The 18944-nt window shown below is 34.8% G+C and overlaps 2 protein-coding genes and 2 long non-coding RNA genes across 7 annotated transcripts in view; 1 reads left to right on the forward strand and 3 right to left on the reverse strand.

Moving 5' to 3' along the window:
• Window positions 1-7468, reverse strand: part of LOC125186583 (protein DETOXIFICATION 21-like) — an 8313-nt gene extending 845 nt beyond the window's left edge. Inside the window, exons 1-8 of one of the 4 annotated variants that reach the window (XM_048082976.1) lie at window positions 7355-7424; window positions 6683-6987; window positions 6051-6592; window positions 5878-5964; window positions 5500-5795; window positions 5303-5421; window positions 5132-5218; window positions 4744-5041 (exon numbers count right to left, since the gene is read on the reverse strand). In XM_048082976.1, the coding sequence (XP_047938933.1) occupies window positions 4979-5041; window positions 5132-5218; window positions 5303-5421; window positions 5500-5795; window positions 5878-5964; window positions 6051-6592; window positions 6683-6925 (1437 nt within the window). In that variant the 5' untranslated portion in view covers window positions 6926-6987; window positions 7355-7424 and the 3' untranslated portion in view covers window positions 4744-4978. Of the gene's footprint in view, window positions 1-4743; window positions 5042-5131; window positions 5219-5302; window positions 5422-5499; window positions 5796-5877; window positions 5965-6050; window positions 6593-6682; window positions 6988-7301; window positions 7321-7354 lie in introns of those variants that run through there. The other 3 variants (XM_048082974.1, XM_048082973.1, XM_048082972.1) reach the window with 3 other exon arrangements.
• A 1488-nt stretch (window positions 7469-8956) lies between these two features.
• Window positions 8957-10475, forward strand: LOC125187578. Its single transcript, XR_007170626.1, has 3 exons — window positions 8957-9021; window positions 9268-9333; window positions 10264-10475. It is a non-coding gene; the product is annotated as an uncharacterized LOC125187578 (long non-coding RNA).
• A 4142-nt stretch (window positions 10476-14617) lies between these two features.
• Window positions 14618-15276, reverse strand: LOC125190422. The gene is made up of 4 exons (XR_007170914.1): window positions 15156-15276; window positions 14956-15047; window positions 14756-14871; window positions 14618-14665 (listed from the first exon to the last, which is right to left on the reverse strand). It is a non-coding gene; the product is annotated as an uncharacterized LOC125190422 (long non-coding RNA).
• Window positions 15277-15318: 42 nt separating this feature from the next.
• On the reverse strand, window positions 15319-16400 carry LOC125190421 (GTP-binding nuclear protein Ran-B1-like). Its single transcript, XM_048087733.1, has 4 exons — window positions 16322-16400; window positions 16117-16186; window positions 15547-15603; window positions 15319-15444 (listed from the first exon to the last, which is right to left on the reverse strand). Exons 1-4 carry the CDS (start codon window positions 16322-16324, stop codon window positions 15329-15331), a joined length of 246 nt encoding a protein of 81 aa, XP_047943690.1. The 5' UTR covers window positions 16325-16400; the 3' UTR covers window positions 15319-15328.
• Between the last annotated feature and the right edge of the window lie 2544 nt (window positions 16401-18944).

The following is an 18944-nucleotide window of genomic DNA, read 5'->3' on the forward strand; positions in this document are numbered from 1 at the left end:
GTGATGTACACGATCTGGCCCACATTCGGTATCACATACGACAAAACAGTAGACACCATCACACCAGTAACACCGAACCCCAACTTCACAGACAAAAGCCATGAGAAGAAGACGTGTGCTAGCAACGACAGCACTAAATAGAACGAGAGAATGAAGTTCTTGCTCTGCGACTGCAGGAACGAGTTGCCGCTATACAGAACAGCGTACAAGAACGAGATAGCAACGAACCACAGAGCCAAATCCCCTGCCACATCAGCAATCTGGTGATCCTGGCCTAATGCTTTCAAAATCGGGGCAGCAAATATAAACATTGGCGTCAAGAGGGCTGAGGCAACGAGCAATATGATGCATGATTGCTGAAGATACACGCCTAGCTTGTGATACTGTTTGGCGCCAAACGCTTGCCCACACAGCGTTCCAACCCCGTTAACCATGCCAAGCTGCAGAATCAATGTTTGTAAGAATAAACACGTGACTTTTTTCACATTTTATTGCCAAAGTTGTAAGTGTATAGATAGAGCACCTGAAAACCAAGGACAACTCGGAAGATCACGCTGAAGACAAGGGCGTATGCAGCGAGCTGCATAGAGCTGAAGTGGCCTATGAAAGCTTGGCTGATTACATGTATTCCAAATGTTGAGAATGGTATTAAGATAGCTGGAGCTGCAACAACCCACAGTTTCTTTGTCTCATTCCATATCTTATTCTTCACAAACAACCAAAGACTCTGCCTCGTGTTCTAGCAGATTTTGATGGATGCTGCCTTCCATGTGATACTGATCAAACTCTTTCTGCAAAGCATAGGTGTTTTTTGCTTTTCAAGTTAAAACTCATGATTCCACAAGCAAGTACTTATTAACAAGGAGATTCAACTTAATTTTGTGATTTCATGAAATCATACAAGATGAGCTTGCTGAAAAACACTCTTTAAAGTTATGACTGAGTTGAAATTTCACTTATTTCAAACTGTACACAACTATAGCCACAGATGATGAATCAGATTTCTGAAATTAACAACAATGTATGAAGGGAGGGCATAATTTAGAATTTTTGTTGGGATCTAGTAAGCTTAAATTAATTCTCCTATAATACATTACTTATCCCGGATTGATTTTCAAGATTGGAATACAATTTTCCATCTTTTCATTTTTCATAGAATCATAGTACTACTATACATAACAACATAAGACTTGCCAATATAGACATAAACTGATGTTGTAATGACTAAGATGAAGAAATGGGTAGAATGGTCACCTGAATTCCTTCTTATTCTTCTTCAATGTATTCTTTATGCTTTGAAAGAGACAAATACATATCTAGTTTTCTAGTACTCCTACTATTTTAATTTGAATATAAACGTGTAAAATCGTATGACTTTGGTCCCACGTGCTTTACTGAAATCACATGCTTGATAGGCATACTTCAAATAACAGTGTAGACCCAACTTCACTGCCTGTATTGATTATCGAATTATCTGTGCCTCAAGTTTTTGTGTTCACTTTAGGAGTCTCATTTGAGTTGGCATAGATTTTAAGAAATATAAAAAAAAGTGGGCGAGAAAAGATAGTGGAATGTGAGGCCTATTTTTATATTTTAGTGTAAACGAAATGAGTTAGTGAAAAGTGAGGTGTACCTACCATTTATAGTAAAAATGAATCGTAACTCCTGATGACGGACAAACTAAAATGGTAAATCGGAACTGCTAATGATGGACGGAGGGAGTACTACTTCTACTACTCCTAGTATACTTAGCAGTTCCATAAAATTCAAAATCTTTCTATTTGTAGTCTGAAAAATGGCCTATAAAAGCTTGGGTGATTACACTTATTCCTAATGTTGAGCATGGAATTAAGATAGCTGGACCTGCAACAACCCACAATTTCTTTGTCTCATTCCATATCTTATTCTTCAAACACAACCAAGACTCTGCCTCGTGTTCTACCAGATTTTCATGGATGCCGCCTTCCATTCGATACTGATCAAACTCTTTCTGCAAAAAATAGGTGTTCTTCACATTTCAAACTCGAGTTGAATTTAAAACTCATGATTCATCAAGCAATGTTCAGTTAGGAGATTCAACTTAATTTTGTGATTTCAAATTATACACAGTATGAGTTTGTTTCCTTTTGTCAAATTATACACTCGTAAAATAAACAGAGTTGTAATTTTCATTTATTTCCAAGCGTATACACAATTAAAGCCACAGAAGATGAATCAGATTTCTAAAATTAGTAATGGCATTAAGAATCTATGAAGCAACACGAAACAGCATGTTTTCATTGTTCTGACGCACATTACAACATCATATTAATTGTAACTGTAGATAAGATGGAGAAATTGTTAGAATGATTCACCTGATTTCTCTTTTCCTCTTGAATTCTTCAATGCATTCTTTTGCTGTTAATATACAAAATGTATGATTAGAGAGAAACAAAATCATGCTTCCAATTTTTAGTGCCATCTTAAACTATTGATTAAACGATTGAGCATCCGCACACACACAGAAAATATTTTAATTAAAATGTAACTACGCGAGAGAATAATAAAACTACGTACCATAACAATGTCGACACAGAAATCATAAAGGAATAATATACTCCCTCCGTCCCTAAAAATTGACAAACTTGTAAATGACATAGATTTTAATGTGCAATTAGTAAAGTAAGAGATAGATGAGAAAAACTAAAATAGAATGGAAAAAGGGAGTGGAACGAGTGTTAGTAGATTGTGGAGTCCACGTTATAAATGGAGTATAATCTTATTGTTTGTTGAAAAACTTTTTATATTTGGACTTTGTCTAATTTTAAGAGACGAGACAGAATGATAAAACTAGTCTATTTTTTTTAGACGGATAGAGTATTTTTTAAATTAAAAATTATTACTTTATGATCTTACTAGTTAACGGATTAATTATAAAAATAGAAATTTAATTAATAGATAAATGAACTAGCAAAGAAATTAAAAACAACACTAATAAATTAAATTAGTTATGAGAAAATACGCCAGGACTATAAATAGTTATAAGAATTAAACTAATTAAAAAACTAGAAATCCACTAAAGCAAACAAGAATTAGAAATGGACAATCCAGAAAAGCAACTACTGCTTGTTAAAATGTTGCATGATTATACTATTCTCTCATTTTCCTAAAGAAACACTTTTCTTTTCGGGCAGTTTCCTAAAAATAAAAATACTCTATTTTAGGAAAATTCTTTCTTTTTATGAGATGAGACTGATCATTTTTCATTAACACATTTTTTGTTTCTATCTTTCTTAATTTACCAATTTTGGATCCAAAACACAATCGACCTCCTTGAATTACGGTCTCTAGAGTTATTAAGTCGCTCACTTGACTAGATTAAACCCCCTCCCGAGGTGAGAAATCTGTAGATTAAGTGTAATAATTGAAGTCCCCTTCTAATTCTTAGACCTAACTCCTAAAAGATCGTTAAGACCAATGACCTCACGTGAAACCTCAACTCTCCCGAGTTCTATTGAATTAAAGTGTGAGTTATCCCTTTTCCAAGTCAACTATTTCGTCTCCCGAGTACTTTAATCAACTCTAACATGTATTCAAGAGGTAGCTAATCAATTGAACATAGAAAGCACAAGGATAAATCAAATAACTGCAAGAGCTAACAAGGAAAATCAATTTAATTCTTCACCAAAAAATCCACAAAAGTTGTTCTACTCATAGACAAGTAAAAATTACAAATAAATTACGAGACATGAAAGAAATAGATAAAACCCAAGGTTGAATCTTCAATCTTCAGTCTTCTCTTGCCTGGAATGAACTACGAAGTGAGGGATGATTATATTGTGGATGACCTTAGATATTGAAGACTTATCCTTTTGCAAATGACTGAACAACCTAGGTCATAGCCTTCTCGAACTCCCATTAATTTCGCTGATTGCAAAAATTGCAGAATTTTTTCAAATCGTTGAATTTTTTAAGTTGGTAACAAAAGATTGAGATTCAAATATGATCTTATAATTCTTATTGGAATGATGCCTGATTAAGACATTTGGTCGGGTCGTATGAATAATATACTCTCTCCGTTCCATAGTAATAGAGTCATTTTTGCCATTTTGGTACGTTCCATAGTAATAGAGTCATTTTCATTCTTAGTAAAAGTCAACACATTTCTCCACACCTACTTTACCCTCTCTTACTTTTCTCTCTCTTCATCTCTCTACCTTTTTCATTTTTCACTTTATTCTCCCTTTACTTAGCTCACCTAATACAATTTTTCTTAATCTCCTTGCCGAAAAGAAACGCTTCCATTACTATGAAACGGAGGGAGTAATATTTAATGTTATAAAATTAAACTGTATATGATTGATCTTCGTTCCAAGTATATAATTGTGGTATATTCATTTTTTCTAAACAATTTCTTCCTAGTAGCTAGTAAACGAGAAATAATGAATTAAAGTTAATCACTTTAATACTTTAATATGGAATTGTGAGATTAATCAATTCTAGTTTAAACTAGTCTTTGAGCCCACCAGTTTTATGCTAAAATTTAATTATTAGTTTGCATGCCAATTTGCCAAATTATAATAGGAAAAATGGTATCGAAGTTAATTTCACCTAAGTCACACTATTATTGTTGATGTTATATGCATGCATGAAAAGCTATACACAATTTTAGATATTTCCTTTTTTTTCACGTATTTAATTGGATACGTACTGATGATTACTTATGTTACTAGTAAACTGGAAGAGAGATTAACAAAGAATCCATTAACTAAAAATATCACGTTCTTACCTTATATCAAACTAAATAGAGAAGTAATTGGATAGTATACCATCAGTTGAATTGTAGAGCAAAACTTAGACACATACATTGGGGGAAATTTTCTTATTTACTACAATCGCCATCGATTTTTTTTCGTGTTCCAAATCATTGGGCAAGTCTAATTCCTTATCTATTGGTGGAACGGTAATGATCACACAAGCGGGCCTTGGCTAGTTCCTATCACGGTGACGAAGTTTCGTTTTGCCGAGATATGGGGGTGATCCGTTTCTGAGCAACTGATACCTGTAGAAGTTGAACATGAGTGCAAATTGATCTAATATCATTGGAGTAATTAAAAATGAAGCGATAATAAAATCCATTGTTGAGTAGTACCTGTTTATCCCAATCTGTGATGCAAGTCATCCAAACAAGTGTAGCAGTTTGGACAGCAGTTCCCATTATTATCCCTACCCACACACCCTACCAAACATCCATGTTACTTAGGTTTTCTAATGCTAAACCATAGATGAGCTTAACATGAGTAGTTTCAGCTGTCCAACTCACCACAACTTGCAGCTTCAAGACATAGCCAAGAATGACTCCCAGAGGCAAACCAATCAAGTAATATGAAGCCAGGTTCACATATGCCACAATGCCTTGTTGCCCAGCTCCATTAGCCACACCTGTTCCACACAAAATTCATCTTCTTCTCATACATTTGCATATTTTAATGCTTAGACGAGAGAGTAGGCTGCTCTTGCCTGAGAGAACCGGCTGAACGCTGTTCAGCAGCAGAGAAAATGCGAGCAGAGGAGACAGACGAGCAACCGCCCCAGCCACTTCCTCACTATTGGTGAACGCGTAGGCTGCATTCTCCCCATACACCAAGAAACACACAAACAACACTAGCCCAATGCTGAATGATGTCCCAACTGCCATCAAAATCGAGAACTTCACTGCCTTGGCATCCCTCCTTCCCAGCTCGTTTGACACACGAACACTCGCTGCTGCCATGAACCCAAAGGCTACCATCAATGCCCATCCACTGATGTTAAGACTGCAACAAACAACATACAGATCTATAGCCGCTTTAACAGATCTAACAAACCCGAGCGAGAAAGAGAGACGAAGAAGAATACCAGATAGAAAGAGCATCAATTGTGACCTCTGCATTACCCATGTTTCCAGCCAGAAGAATTAGCACAGTGTTGTAGCAGAACTCTAGGCTACAAATACAGCAAGAAACACACATCACAAAAACACCATAATCAAATAAATATCTAGGAAAAAAGGATTTTAATCAAAGTCCAACCAGATCATCACACCAGATGATACAGAAAGCTTGATTGTACGTCCAAGATCCTCGAATGCCAAGGCCGTGAACCCCTTCCACGTCTCTCTACAACCACCGCCCGTGATGTACACGATCTGGCCCACATTCGGTATCACATACGACAAAACAGTAGACACCATCACACCAGTAACACCGAACCCCAACTTCACAGACAAAAGCCACGAGAAGAAGACGTGTGCTAGCAACGACAGCACTGCAAAGAACGAGAGAATAAAGTTCTTGCTCTGCGACTGCAGGAACGAGTTGCAGCTATACAGCACAGCGTACAAGAACGAGACAGCAACGAACCACAGAGCAAAATCCCCTGCCACATCAGCAATCTGGTGATCCTGGCCTAATGCTTTCAAAATCGGGGCAGCAAATATAAACATTGGCGTCAAGAGGGCTGAGGCAACGAGCAATATGATGCATGATTGCTGAAGATACACGCCTAGCTTGTGATACTGTTTGGCGCCAAACGCTTGCCCACACAGCGTTCCAACCCCGTTTACCATGCCAAGCTGCAGAATCAGTGTTTATAAGAAGAAACACATGATTTTTTCACATTATCTAATTTTATTGCCAAAGTAGTGAGTGTAGAGATAGTGCACCTGCACACCAAGGACAACTCGGAAGATGACAGTGAATACAAGGGCGTATGCAGCGAGCTGCATGGAGCTGAAGTGGCCTATGAAAGCTTGGCTGATTACATGGATTCCAAATGTTGAGAATGGTATTAAGATAGCTGGACCTGCAACAACCCACAGTTTTTTGGTCTCATTCCATATCTTATTCTTCAAAACCGACGACTTCGCCTCGTGTTCTAGCAGATTTTCATGGATGCCGCCTTCCATTTGATACTGATCAAACTTTTTCTGCAAAAATAGGTGTTGTATGCTTCAATTTATGGAGTTCCCTGCTGAAAAAACACTCTTAAAATAGAGCTGAAAATTTTCACTTATTTCAAACCGTACACAACTATAGCCACAGATGATGAATCAGATTTCCAAAATTAACAACAATGTATGAAGCAACAGCAAAAGGGAGGGGAGGGCAGAATTTAGATTTTTTCTTGGGATCTAATAAGATTAAAGTAATTCTCCTCCAACATATCACGGAGTGATTTTCAAGATTAGAATATAATTTTCCATCTTTTCAGTGTTCATACAAGCATACTACTTTGTGTACACTATACATAACAACATAAGACAATGGCATATAGACATTAACTGATTAACTGATGTTGTAATAGCTAAGATGAAGAATTGGTTAGAATGATTCACCTGAATTCCTTCTTATTCTTCAATGCATTCTTTATGATTTGAAAGAGACAACCTTTTTTAGTTTCATCTTAATTTGAATATGAATAAATATGGTTTATAATCGTTTGACTTTGGTCCCACGTGCTTTACTGAAATCACAGGCTCTCATAATTCATTCCTGATTTTATTTTATTTTGAGATTATGATCTGCCTATGCTTCTAATAATTGTGTAGACCGTACTTCACTGCTTGAATCGATAATCGAATTATCTGTGCCACAAGTTTTTGTGTTCACTGATACTCCTTCCGTCCCCTATTAGGAGTCACTCGGATACGGGTTTTAAGAAATGTAAAAAAAGTTGGTTGAAAAAGTTAGTGGAATGTGGGACCCATTTTTTATATTGGTTTTATAATAAAATGTGAGTGAGTTGAGTTAGTGGAATGTGGGACCTACTTACTATTTATGGTAAATGGAGTGTGACTCTTAATTGGGAAGGGACCGAAATGAAAAAGTGTGACTCTTAATAAGGGACGGAGGAAGTATCTCTGTAATAATTTCAATATTTTAATAATGTATTTATCATAGTAGTAGTAATTATCTTGTTTTACAATTTGGGTTTGCCTATTGTATCTGGACTTTTTCCTTCATTTGAGGGCGAAACAGAGCTTGATGCCTTGATCACGGAATAATTAATTTATTTTAGATTTTACTACTTTTGTACTTCCTCCGTTTCTTCATACTTGAGGCAGAACTTTTCGGCACAAAGTTTTAGAAATGGATGTTGGGTGTGTTAAATAAATAGATAAAAAGGTAAGAGAGAGGAAAAGATAGAGAGAATAAAGTATAAAGTGAATAAAGTATAGAGATCAAAGTAAGAAAGAGGAAAAATTACCATATAAGGAAATGACTCAACTATGAAGAAACTTCCCGAAATGGTAAAATGACTGAACTATGAAGAAACAGTGGGAGTAATTATTATGATCTTGACGTCACGTGAGTAACTTTTTGATAAACGTATGTAGGCCTGTCAAAATGGATATCGGATATTGGATACCCGCTATCCAAACCCGAAAAATCGGGTAATTGGATACCCGAAATCCGATCGGGATCGGGTATTGAGAACTTTGGATTTTCGGATATCGGGTAACCCGATACCCGATCGGTTATACCCGAATTACCCGATTTTTTTTTAAAATTAATATATATATATATATATATATACACCCCTATATATATATATAGGGGTGTATTAAACTACTTTCACCCCTTTAGATACTATTTCCTTCTTAATATCCTCCATTGGATCATAGCAGTGGACGGTCAAGATTAGAAAATCGGATTTAATCCCGACTTGCATTATTGGGTTTATTTCGTGCATTAACAGGGTATAATAGTAATCAGATATTGGCTGGAACACGTTAGAAAACAGAAGGTCCGATAATTAAGCGGGAATTTGATAGACCTTCCAATTTATGACTCTCTCTCTCATTCAATCCCATCAAACCACGATCAAACAACTTCCTCTCATTTTCTAAAACCGTCAAACCCTAGCCGCCGCTTAAAACCCTCCCGCGACTTCGATTCTCACCGTGAAAAGCTCCGTCCGTTGACGATTCCGAGTGGCGAAGTTCCGGTTTCAGTTCGTGAGCGCCCTAGGTCCACTGTTCAAATCCTTGTTTCATCTACGGTACGCTGCTAAAGTTCCAATTTTTAGTGCGAGTTCTTTGAGAAAATGTGAAATTGTGAGTATTAGATGTTGGGTTATCCAATTTTGGAAGTTTATTGTTGGTTTATTAGTGGTATGTGTTCTGAAATTAAGTTTTTGGGATGAATTCGACCTGAAATTGGTGATTGTGTTTTTATTACACGATCCTGGAAGTAAGACGTTGGTTTTGTTGGTTCTGTAGACTAATTTGGTGCGGTTTTGCTGTAGTATCTGTTAGATTTGCGATGTCAAAGAGAGGACGGCCTTTCAAAAGCCAGCCGACGCAAACCGAAGGTGAGACTGCTGCGCCATTTTTAAGAAACTGATTGTGAGCTCTTCCTTATTTTGGTACATTATGGAACGTTTTCTATACATTTGTTGCCTTTATTTTTTGCATTACAAGTGTAGTTTCTCTCTTTATTATGATTGCCTAAGTGGTGTTCATTTTTTTGCATTAGACAGTTCAATTTCTGCATCATTTGGTTTGTCTGCACCTTTACTGATATCTGTGTTTAGTAGTAGTGAGCATTGGTTTGGAGGTGTCCACTGCTGAGTAGTGAGATTTAAGAACTAGTAGATTTGTTTTAGTCCAGTTTGATGCATTATGTACCAGTATTTGTACATTTGTAGCCTTTATTTGTGCAGTTTTTAGTTGCAAATTCCCATCAGTGAAATATGGGTGCTGCAGTATTGGACATTTTTGGTTGGAATTGTCCATTTTTCTCCTTAAATTTTGCATGACAAGTCCATTAGAACTCTCTGTATTGAACTTGTCTCAAGTGGTGTCAGTATTAAGTCACATTATTCTGTACACTTGTTGCATTATAATGTATAGTTGTTGCATTTTATAGTTATTTTCACTGATTTGGACTTTTGATTCCTTGCCAAAAAAATGACTGCTACATTCAGGCAGGATGGAATCATGCATTATTAGGTTAGAATTGTACATTATTGGTTTGGAACCATTATTGAGTACTGATTGTTAGGTTGATATTATGCATTAATACATGCTCTGTTAACATTATTGTAATGTCAGTTATGGACATTATACAGTTATTGTTATGCATTACTCAAATTCCATACTGTTTTTAAACATGATCAGATTTGCACATTATACAGTTAATGTTTTGCATTATTGGTATGTGCAACATTATTTGGTTGGATTTGCACATTATACGGTTATTGTGTTGCATTCATGATATTTAGCACTGTTTTTTTCTCCAGCAAACAAGCATCCAAGGTTGGCCGTTGATGATGTAGTGGATGATGTTCTTCCACTAGCAATTGCCCAAAAATTCCGGGAAAGACCCCGATAAGAGGAAGCAGAGAGGAAAAAAAGTAGACCACCTATACAGCCGAAGCACTACAGAATTCCTCAACTGTTTGAAAGGCCTGACTCCACGGCAGAAGGAAGCCGTGCATGAACTTGGCTTTGGCGCTGTACTCCACTTCAACATCAAGGAGATCCCTGGTTACATTGCCTACTGGGTTCTCAACTCATTAAATCTAGCTAGGTGCCAGATTCCTTTGTGTGGTGGTGGGGCCTTGACGCTTGATGAGGAGGACGTCCATTTGACCCTAGGTTTTCCCAGAGGCCCCACACCAATATCAAGGCAAGATGATAAACAGACGGAGTTTCAGTTCAATACTATCTATATTACTTTTAACACTATGTTTTTTTCGGATAACTCATTTTGGTAGGGAAAAAAACGACTTGTTGCCATGTCTGTTTTGATCCATACATTGTATGTGGAAAAAAATGACTTTTAACACTATAATAGATGTAATGAACCGAGTAATGGCAATGTACTGCTTAATAATGTAAAAAAGGTTAACAAGTTAACTGGATTTTGATGTTAATGTACAACAAAGAGAATAATAATCGAATAATGGATGAAATTAATCGTATAATGGACAGAATGTGCTTAGTGATGAACTAACCCGGACATATAATCTACAACAAGTTAAGTCATTGCGTACAATAATGTACATCTTCAAGAATAATAATGTACATTAATAGTTTAATAATGCAAGGTTCTTATTAGTAATATACAAAATGTTTCTAATAATGAACTGTATTCGAATTAAGTTAACTGTTTGTAAACAATAATGTACAAGTTCGTTAATAATAATGTACATTAACGGACTAAAATAAAAATTTATTATGCATAAATTGTTGATAGTGGTAGGATGAATAACACTAAAACAACGAAATGAATAATACGACTAAACTGAAAACAAAAACTAATAATATTTTAGGTACAAGATACATCAAGATTTCCTCTTGCCCTTACGAAGCTCTTTCTCCTTCGCCATCTCTTTAAGATAGATAAGAGAATAGAACAGTTTCAAGATCGTAAAAAGCGAAAGCAAAATCTAGTGATTGGAACTTCTGACCAACGACGAGCTTCAATTCTGGAGAACATTCAGGTACAACCAACACTGTATAAAATCACAAAAAAAAACTGCTCAGCAAACATATGCATTACAGATCAGAACTTGTCCATTACAGAGTCGATACTAACCATTACACAGTATTACATGTACATTATGTTTATCAGATAAAACTACTCCATAGCCGAGATGATATCCAAACCCTAGAGGAATGACTGAAACTCGTGGACTTTTCCTACGGTTGTGTTACTTACTCCATACTACACCCTAGCCCCAATGATTTCTAAACCCTTAGGAAATAAATTAAACTCGGCCAAAATCTAAACGCAAAACCCTGAAATTGAATAACACAAATAAACCAAAACGCTTATAAAACCTCAATGAAATTGTGTAACACAACAAAACCATACATTCAGTCATATTCTGAAGAACATTCAGGCAACGGCCACTGTGAAAAAATCACAAAAAATATTCTCAGCAAACATATACATTACAAAAGAGAAATCGTCCATTACTGAGTCCATAATAACCATTACACAGCACTATACGTACATTACCCTAGACGAATGACTGAAACTCGTTCACTTTGGAAACGGTTGTAGAATTCAATACGTACTACACCCTAGCCCCAGGGATTGCTAATCCATTGGGAAATAAAAGAATATTTAAGCCAAATAATCAAACATGACAAAATCTGTAAATTCCAAAACATGAGATTGTAAATATAACCTTATTGCACGACAATTGTTTATTGAAACCCTTGGGGGATAAACGAAATAGATGCATTACACAACATAAACCGTGCATTAAATAGTCTATAATTGCCATTATAACTAATACCTATCAGAGACCATATCAAAACCCTAGCCTAAACAGAATCTAAACCCTGTGCGAGACCAATCAACACTGATACAATTAGGAAATGGTTGTGGTAATCCTTACATATGAAACGTGGAAAAAATAATCATAGATTTCAAAACTTGGGAAAAACTATTTTGCAATTAACGAAATCTCCAACCAAACTGTTTTCAACTGCAGTATTGAGTTTAATCTAAACAAAGACTTTTCTAAAAATATTACCTTCTTCCTTGTAGGGTAATTGAGAAATGAGATGCAATATCAGCCACTCATTTTTATTAAATGAGTGGTCCAGATTTTGCCACATAAAAAATATTTTTAGATTAATTAATTATGAAAGGGTAGAATGGTAATTTCATATTTAAATTGGATTCTTCAGCTTGTGTACTCACTCTCCTTCCCAAATACTGCCGCTGATTTCCATCCCAGCGCCGCCCCCAAAATCTCTGCCACAATCTCCGTTGGTGACAAGCTCCCCAACGCCACCCTATCCTACCTCGACGCCTCCGACGAGCTCCAGACCGTCTCAATCGCCGACCTCACCGCGAATAAGAAGGCAATTTTGGTCGCGTCCTCCGCCGCCGCCTCCTTCATCCGCGCCCTCAGCGACACCGCCATCGCCTCGCTCTCCTGCGCCACTCTCTGCCACGTCACCTTCTCCATCTCCATCCTCCTCACACACTCCTCCAGCTCCATTTTCCTCCTCCCTGCTCTCGAGATCTCGTCGTCTCTCTGCTTCAGCAGAGACTGGATCTTCGAATCGTAACTCCTCACCAGGAGCGCCGTCTGCCGCCGCTGCTCCTGTAGCGCGATTCTCAATATGTCCGTTCTGTTTCGGTTGACTAAAATTGCAATTAGTAATTACTCCGTTTTCTCTTCAATTTGAAAGCAAAAAATGGTTGATTTGATTTGTGAATTCATTTGTTAATTATGTGGACTCGATTTCTCTAAAATCGAAAGCAAATTACAATTAATTTGTGAAATATATGGATGCAGTTTTTAATTGATTGTGTTGCTGGAATTTTTGAGTTGCGTAGATAGGGTGTTTGTGATATTGCCTAAAATATTATTGTTGACATGAAAATGTTTATTTTTGGCATGAATTATATAGCTCGTTGATATAATAACGTTTGTGGTTGACATGAATTATATAGGGCGTTGGCATAAATTTTATGAAAAATGTTGTTGACATGAATTATATGTAAAACGTTGTTGTTGACATAAATAATATACGTCGTTGACATGAAAATATTTGTTGTTGACATTAATTATTTGTAAAATGTTATTGTTGACATAATAGTTGACATAAATAAAGTTTGTTGTTGACATCGTAGTTGACATAAATAACGTTTGTTGTTGACATCGTAGTTGACATAATGTCTCTGTAGTTGACATCGTGCGAAAATGACAATTATACCCCCTAGTTGACATAATGTCTTAGTAGTTGACATTGCGCGAAAATTGTTAATGAGTAGCTGAAAATGTATCTTAGTTCTCAATTAGACCCAAAAATCTCAACCTAACAAGACCCTATATATATATACGTATTAAAATGTCAACAACTAAAAAATAACACTTACAATTGACATATCAATACCGAGAATATCCAATGTCAACAACTAAAAAATAACACTTATAATTCACATATCAATACCGAGAATATCCAATGTCAACAACTCGTATTAAAATGTCAACAACTAAAAAATAACACTTATAATTCACATATCAACTACGATGTCAACAACAAACATTATTCATGTCAACTACGATGTCAACAGCAAACATTATTCATGTCAACTACGATGTCAACAACAAATGTTATTTATGTCAATAACAAATATTTTCATGTCAACGACCTATTTTATTTATGTCAACTATTATGTCAACAACAACATTTTACAAATTATTAATGTCAATAACAAATATTTTCATGTCAACGACCTATTTTATTTATGTCAACAACAACGTTTTACATATAATTCATGTCAACAACAATGTTTTACATATAATTTATGTCAACAACATTTTTCATAAAATTTATGCCAACGACCTATATAATTCATGTCAACAACAAACATTATTATGTCAACGAGCTATATAATTCATGTCAAAAATAAACATCTTCATGTCAACAACTTAAAATAACACTTAAAATTCACATATCAATATCGAGAATATCTAATGTCAACAACTAACAAATAACACTTAAAAAGTAAACAAGATCACTAAGAGGCCATACTTGACAGAGTGTTCATCTTTGATTTCTGAAACAATGTGCTGGATTCCTTTTGCTGGATCCTCAATTCTTTCACCCTCGATCCCATCCTTTTGAAATTTGTGGTTCTCCTTGATATTTGTTAATCTGTTCGCGAAGCTGGACACAAGAATGAGCAAAGTACAACAGTTAGTGATAGAATAGAGTAGCAAGAATAAATGAAAGGTATTGGATGATAAATGGACTCACTTAGCACAGTTATCAGTTATCTGCTTCTGTTTTCTCACTAGTTGGATCCATGCCAATTGACTGCCACCCGTCATCAATTATTATAAAACTTTGGGGGAATCCCGCCTTTCTCCAAACTGTGTTAAGAAATAGCAAAGAAAATAACATCAAGTTGTTGAAATTTCAAAGGGTCAGGCCACACTAGAATGTAACCAGGTTACCTCTCCAAACCCTGCTTCACCCCTTGGGCAGTAACATTAGTATAGAAGGCATCCCATGTACACCATCTGAACCAGTTCAACATGTCCGGCATCTGAATTGTGATACAAGCAATATTAATAGCAAGTTATCAGCTTTTGAGAATTCACTTTTCTCATGGAAAAACTAATTTGGAAATGAAATATTAGAAGAAATACTTTACCTTCTTCCTCTCACGATGACTGAAAGTCTTTAAATGCCCCTCTACAGTTCTGCATTATTTGGAAATATATCCTTAGTATTTCAGCTATGCCTAGAGCATATAGGATTATTAAATCATCTAAGAACACTATAATATTTCCTAGCCACAAACAAACCATGACATGCTCCTCTGTTTTAAAAATCCCTAAGCCCACCAAACTTCTCCTGACCAGCAGTGTCCCAGCAATAAAATCTGATCTTTCCGCAGTTGGTGAAAAAATCAAGAGGATGAACTTCCACACCAATTGTAGCTGTTCAAAGAAGTTCTCTTTGTCAATAAAAACACAAGGAAAGACAAAAGAGGTAAAAAGAAAATGAAATGTACTCAGACTATTGACAAAGTAAAGGCTTACGCTCATATTTCTTCTCAAATTCACCAGTCAGATGCCTCTTCACAAATGTAGTTTTCCCTGTCATAGAGTTAAAGAGATACACCATTGATTAGACTCATTTGTATTATCTTTCTTCTACTTATTGAACTAGACATGCCATACCATACAAGCTAATATTTGAAGCATCAGACATTAATAGAATTTATTTTCCTACTACAAAACTTAAATTCGAATCACATAAAAACTTAAAAGGCTAATCATTACGAGTATTTCTACAGAAAGAAAATCGCATAAAACCTAGAATAAACCCTACCATCCTAAGACCTAAATCAAAACATATAAGAAAACATAAATTCACCATACACTATATATTCATAAAATAGCAATAAAACAACAGATTTCAGAAATAATCCTAAATGTCTAAAAAGTAAATCAATGCGAATTAATCTCACTTCACATAGAAAAAAGGCTCAGGTTCTCCAAACACACAATCAACACTTGAAACAATATAATCGAATCCAGATGTAAAGGTAAACACATAAAAACAAAAAAGAAAAACCTCAAATTCGAGATTTAAGTCGAATCCAATACCTGTACCACCATCGCCGACAATTACAAGCTTGAAGCTTGGGTAATCCACAGTCTGCTGATTCGGCAACGCCTATAAAATCACAGAAATCGGTGAAAAAAATCACAACAAAATAGCCGAATCGCAGTAATTTAGCAGAAACGCAAAATTCATCAGAACACTAAATCGAGCTGAGAATCGAAACAAGGTGAGTAAGTGAGTGCTTACCATTTGATTCTGTGCAGTCCTGGTAAGGTAGAGAGAAAACGGAATCGGGGGAAGAGAGAGAGATTGTAAAAATTGAAATTGAAATTGAAATCGGGACTGGATACCCGATCTTTCGGGATTGGGTACCCGAGTCAGGCATCCGGGTACCCAAAATCAAAATCGAATCGGATATCGGGTACAAGATTTTGGAAAATTCGGGATCGGGTACCCGAAATTTTCGGATCGAGTATCCGCGGATACCCGATTTGACAGGCCTAAACGTATGGCTCTGCTGATTCAGTTCACTGCATCCTCAATAATTATTAAAGTCATACACTTTTCATCTTTCCATAAATTTCTTTCACTTTTGAAATTGAAATATACTCCACTTAATATCACTTGTATACTTTATTAGTCCCATAAAATTAAAAATCATTCTATTTTAGTCTGAAAAATAAAATAATCTTATTTTAATTTAAAGTAATTTCCTCACTTTAATGAAGAGAACCTCATTCTACACTAAACCTCAATTTTTAATGAATGAAATGGAGGAAGTGCTTTTTATCGTTTTTTATATATCAGCATCTTTTAAATGGTATCTGATCTTTCACTTTCGCACGCAAATGGTACCTGATCTTTATTTTATATCGTTTTTGGTATCCAATGACAAAAATAACCTCTAGCTACCAAACTTGTGATTTTTTTGTTATGGAGGATATTTTTGGAAATTTCCATTAAATAGTATACCAAACATGTGATTATTTTTTTCTTCATTTCTTATTTCTTTTTTTCTTCTTTAGTTTCTCCTTCTTTCTTTTTTCTTCATTTTCTTCTTTCTTTTTAGTATTTTATCTTCCTTTCTTCTTTCTTTTTCTCATTAGTTTATGTTTCCTCTTTTTTTCTTTTCTCTTCTTTTTCTTCTTTCTTTTTAGTGTTTTATACATACATCTAATTGCATTCATAATATAAATCAAGAACAAAACACCTAATTAAATTAATTATTTAAAATATTTAAATCAATTAAATATTTTGTATTGAATTATTTTATACTCATTTTATGGTTGAAACACCTAACAAAAAATATGCAACTCTTAATATCATTATTAATCTTTTAAATTTTTTATTAAGCTTATATTGATTAGTTATATTAGTTTAATGTACTTTAATAATAATAATAATAATAATAATTATTATTATTATTATTATTATTATTATTATATAATATTGTATGATTCATAATTTAAATAATTATATTATTATTATTTATTTATTACAACTAGTTTTTTAGTATTATAACAATAATATTATTACAATAATTAAATATAATTATAACTATAACTATAATTAAGTATATTTGAATGATATTAAAAAATAAATTAATTATTAATTTATAACATCAAAATAATAATTTTAATATTGATTAATAATAATAGTATAAAGAGTGAGAAGAATGAGTGAAGAAATTATAATATCACTTTTGGTACTTAGTTTTGTATGCCCAAAATAACCTTAATGACACAAATGGAAATATGTAAAAAATTATAGTATACATTAATATTTTATAAAAATATTTAACTATTTTATTCAAATTATCAATTTTAATAGTATTAATTAGTAATTATACAAAAAAAAAAGCTAAAAAACTCCATACTTTCCCACCGTCCCACGTCTCTCTCTCTTTTCCCTCTCCCATTTCCACCATTCCTTTCTTCCAAAATATCCTTTCTTACCCAAATCAATTAAATGGAAAACAAAAAAAAAAAATAAAGAAAATTGAATCAGCCGCCGCCGTCGCCGTCAGCTTTGCCGCACGCGGTGCCCTCCTCGGCCTTTTCCCTGCAATAGGGCCATAGAACTCGTGATACATAGTGGAGTACTAAAACAGGAAAACTCTACCAAAAGACTAACATGTTAGAAAAGAGAGTTCATTTAGTTTATATACTGCATACCAGTTGTTCTCACAACCAATATAGAAATTGAGTCCGTAACAACTGCCGGTGAGTTTCACGATGCTATTGCACAGCTCTAATCCTAATGTAACAACTCTGACAAATTTGTGTGCATGCTCTAATCCCAATATCCTACTCTCTTCGTCCCAAGATAAGTGAGTACAAACTTTTTGACACGGAATTTAAGGAAGTGAGATTTTGTTAGTAAAGTGGAAAGCAAATAAAGTAAGAGAGTTAATAAAGTAGAGAGAAGCAGTAAGAGAGAAGAATACCAAAAAAGAAAATGACGGCTCACTTATCTTGAAATATTTTAATAAGGAATGTGAGTCGCTTATTTTGGGACGGAAGGAATATAAAAAGTTTGGGATTTGTCACTTTTAACCAACAACCAAATAAGCAAAAATTATCTAGGCATCTAAATAAAATATATAGATTTGCACGCATATATGATGCCCTAGAAAATGTGCATCACTCACTCATTACTCATACATGGGATAGAGTTTGCCAAATATGATCCATCAAGATTTTTGGGTGGGCTAGGCCATATTTTTATAGACTCAGAAATTGTCAGCTCTTACCCAACATATCTCTTTGGTGAAATTGTAATTATAGTCGTAAAAATCGCACTCCTTGTTCCATTCGAAATATCTACATATTTTTAAATGGTATAGAATTTACTTTCAAATATAAAAAAT

Source organism: Salvia hispanica, chromosome 5, assembly GCF_023119035.1.
Source record: "Salvia hispanica cultivar TCC Black 2014 chromosome 5, UniMelb_Shisp_WGS_1.0, whole genome shotgun sequence".
Classification (NCBI taxonomy): Eukaryota; Viridiplantae; Streptophyta; class Magnoliopsida; order Lamiales; family Lamiaceae; genus Salvia; species Salvia hispanica.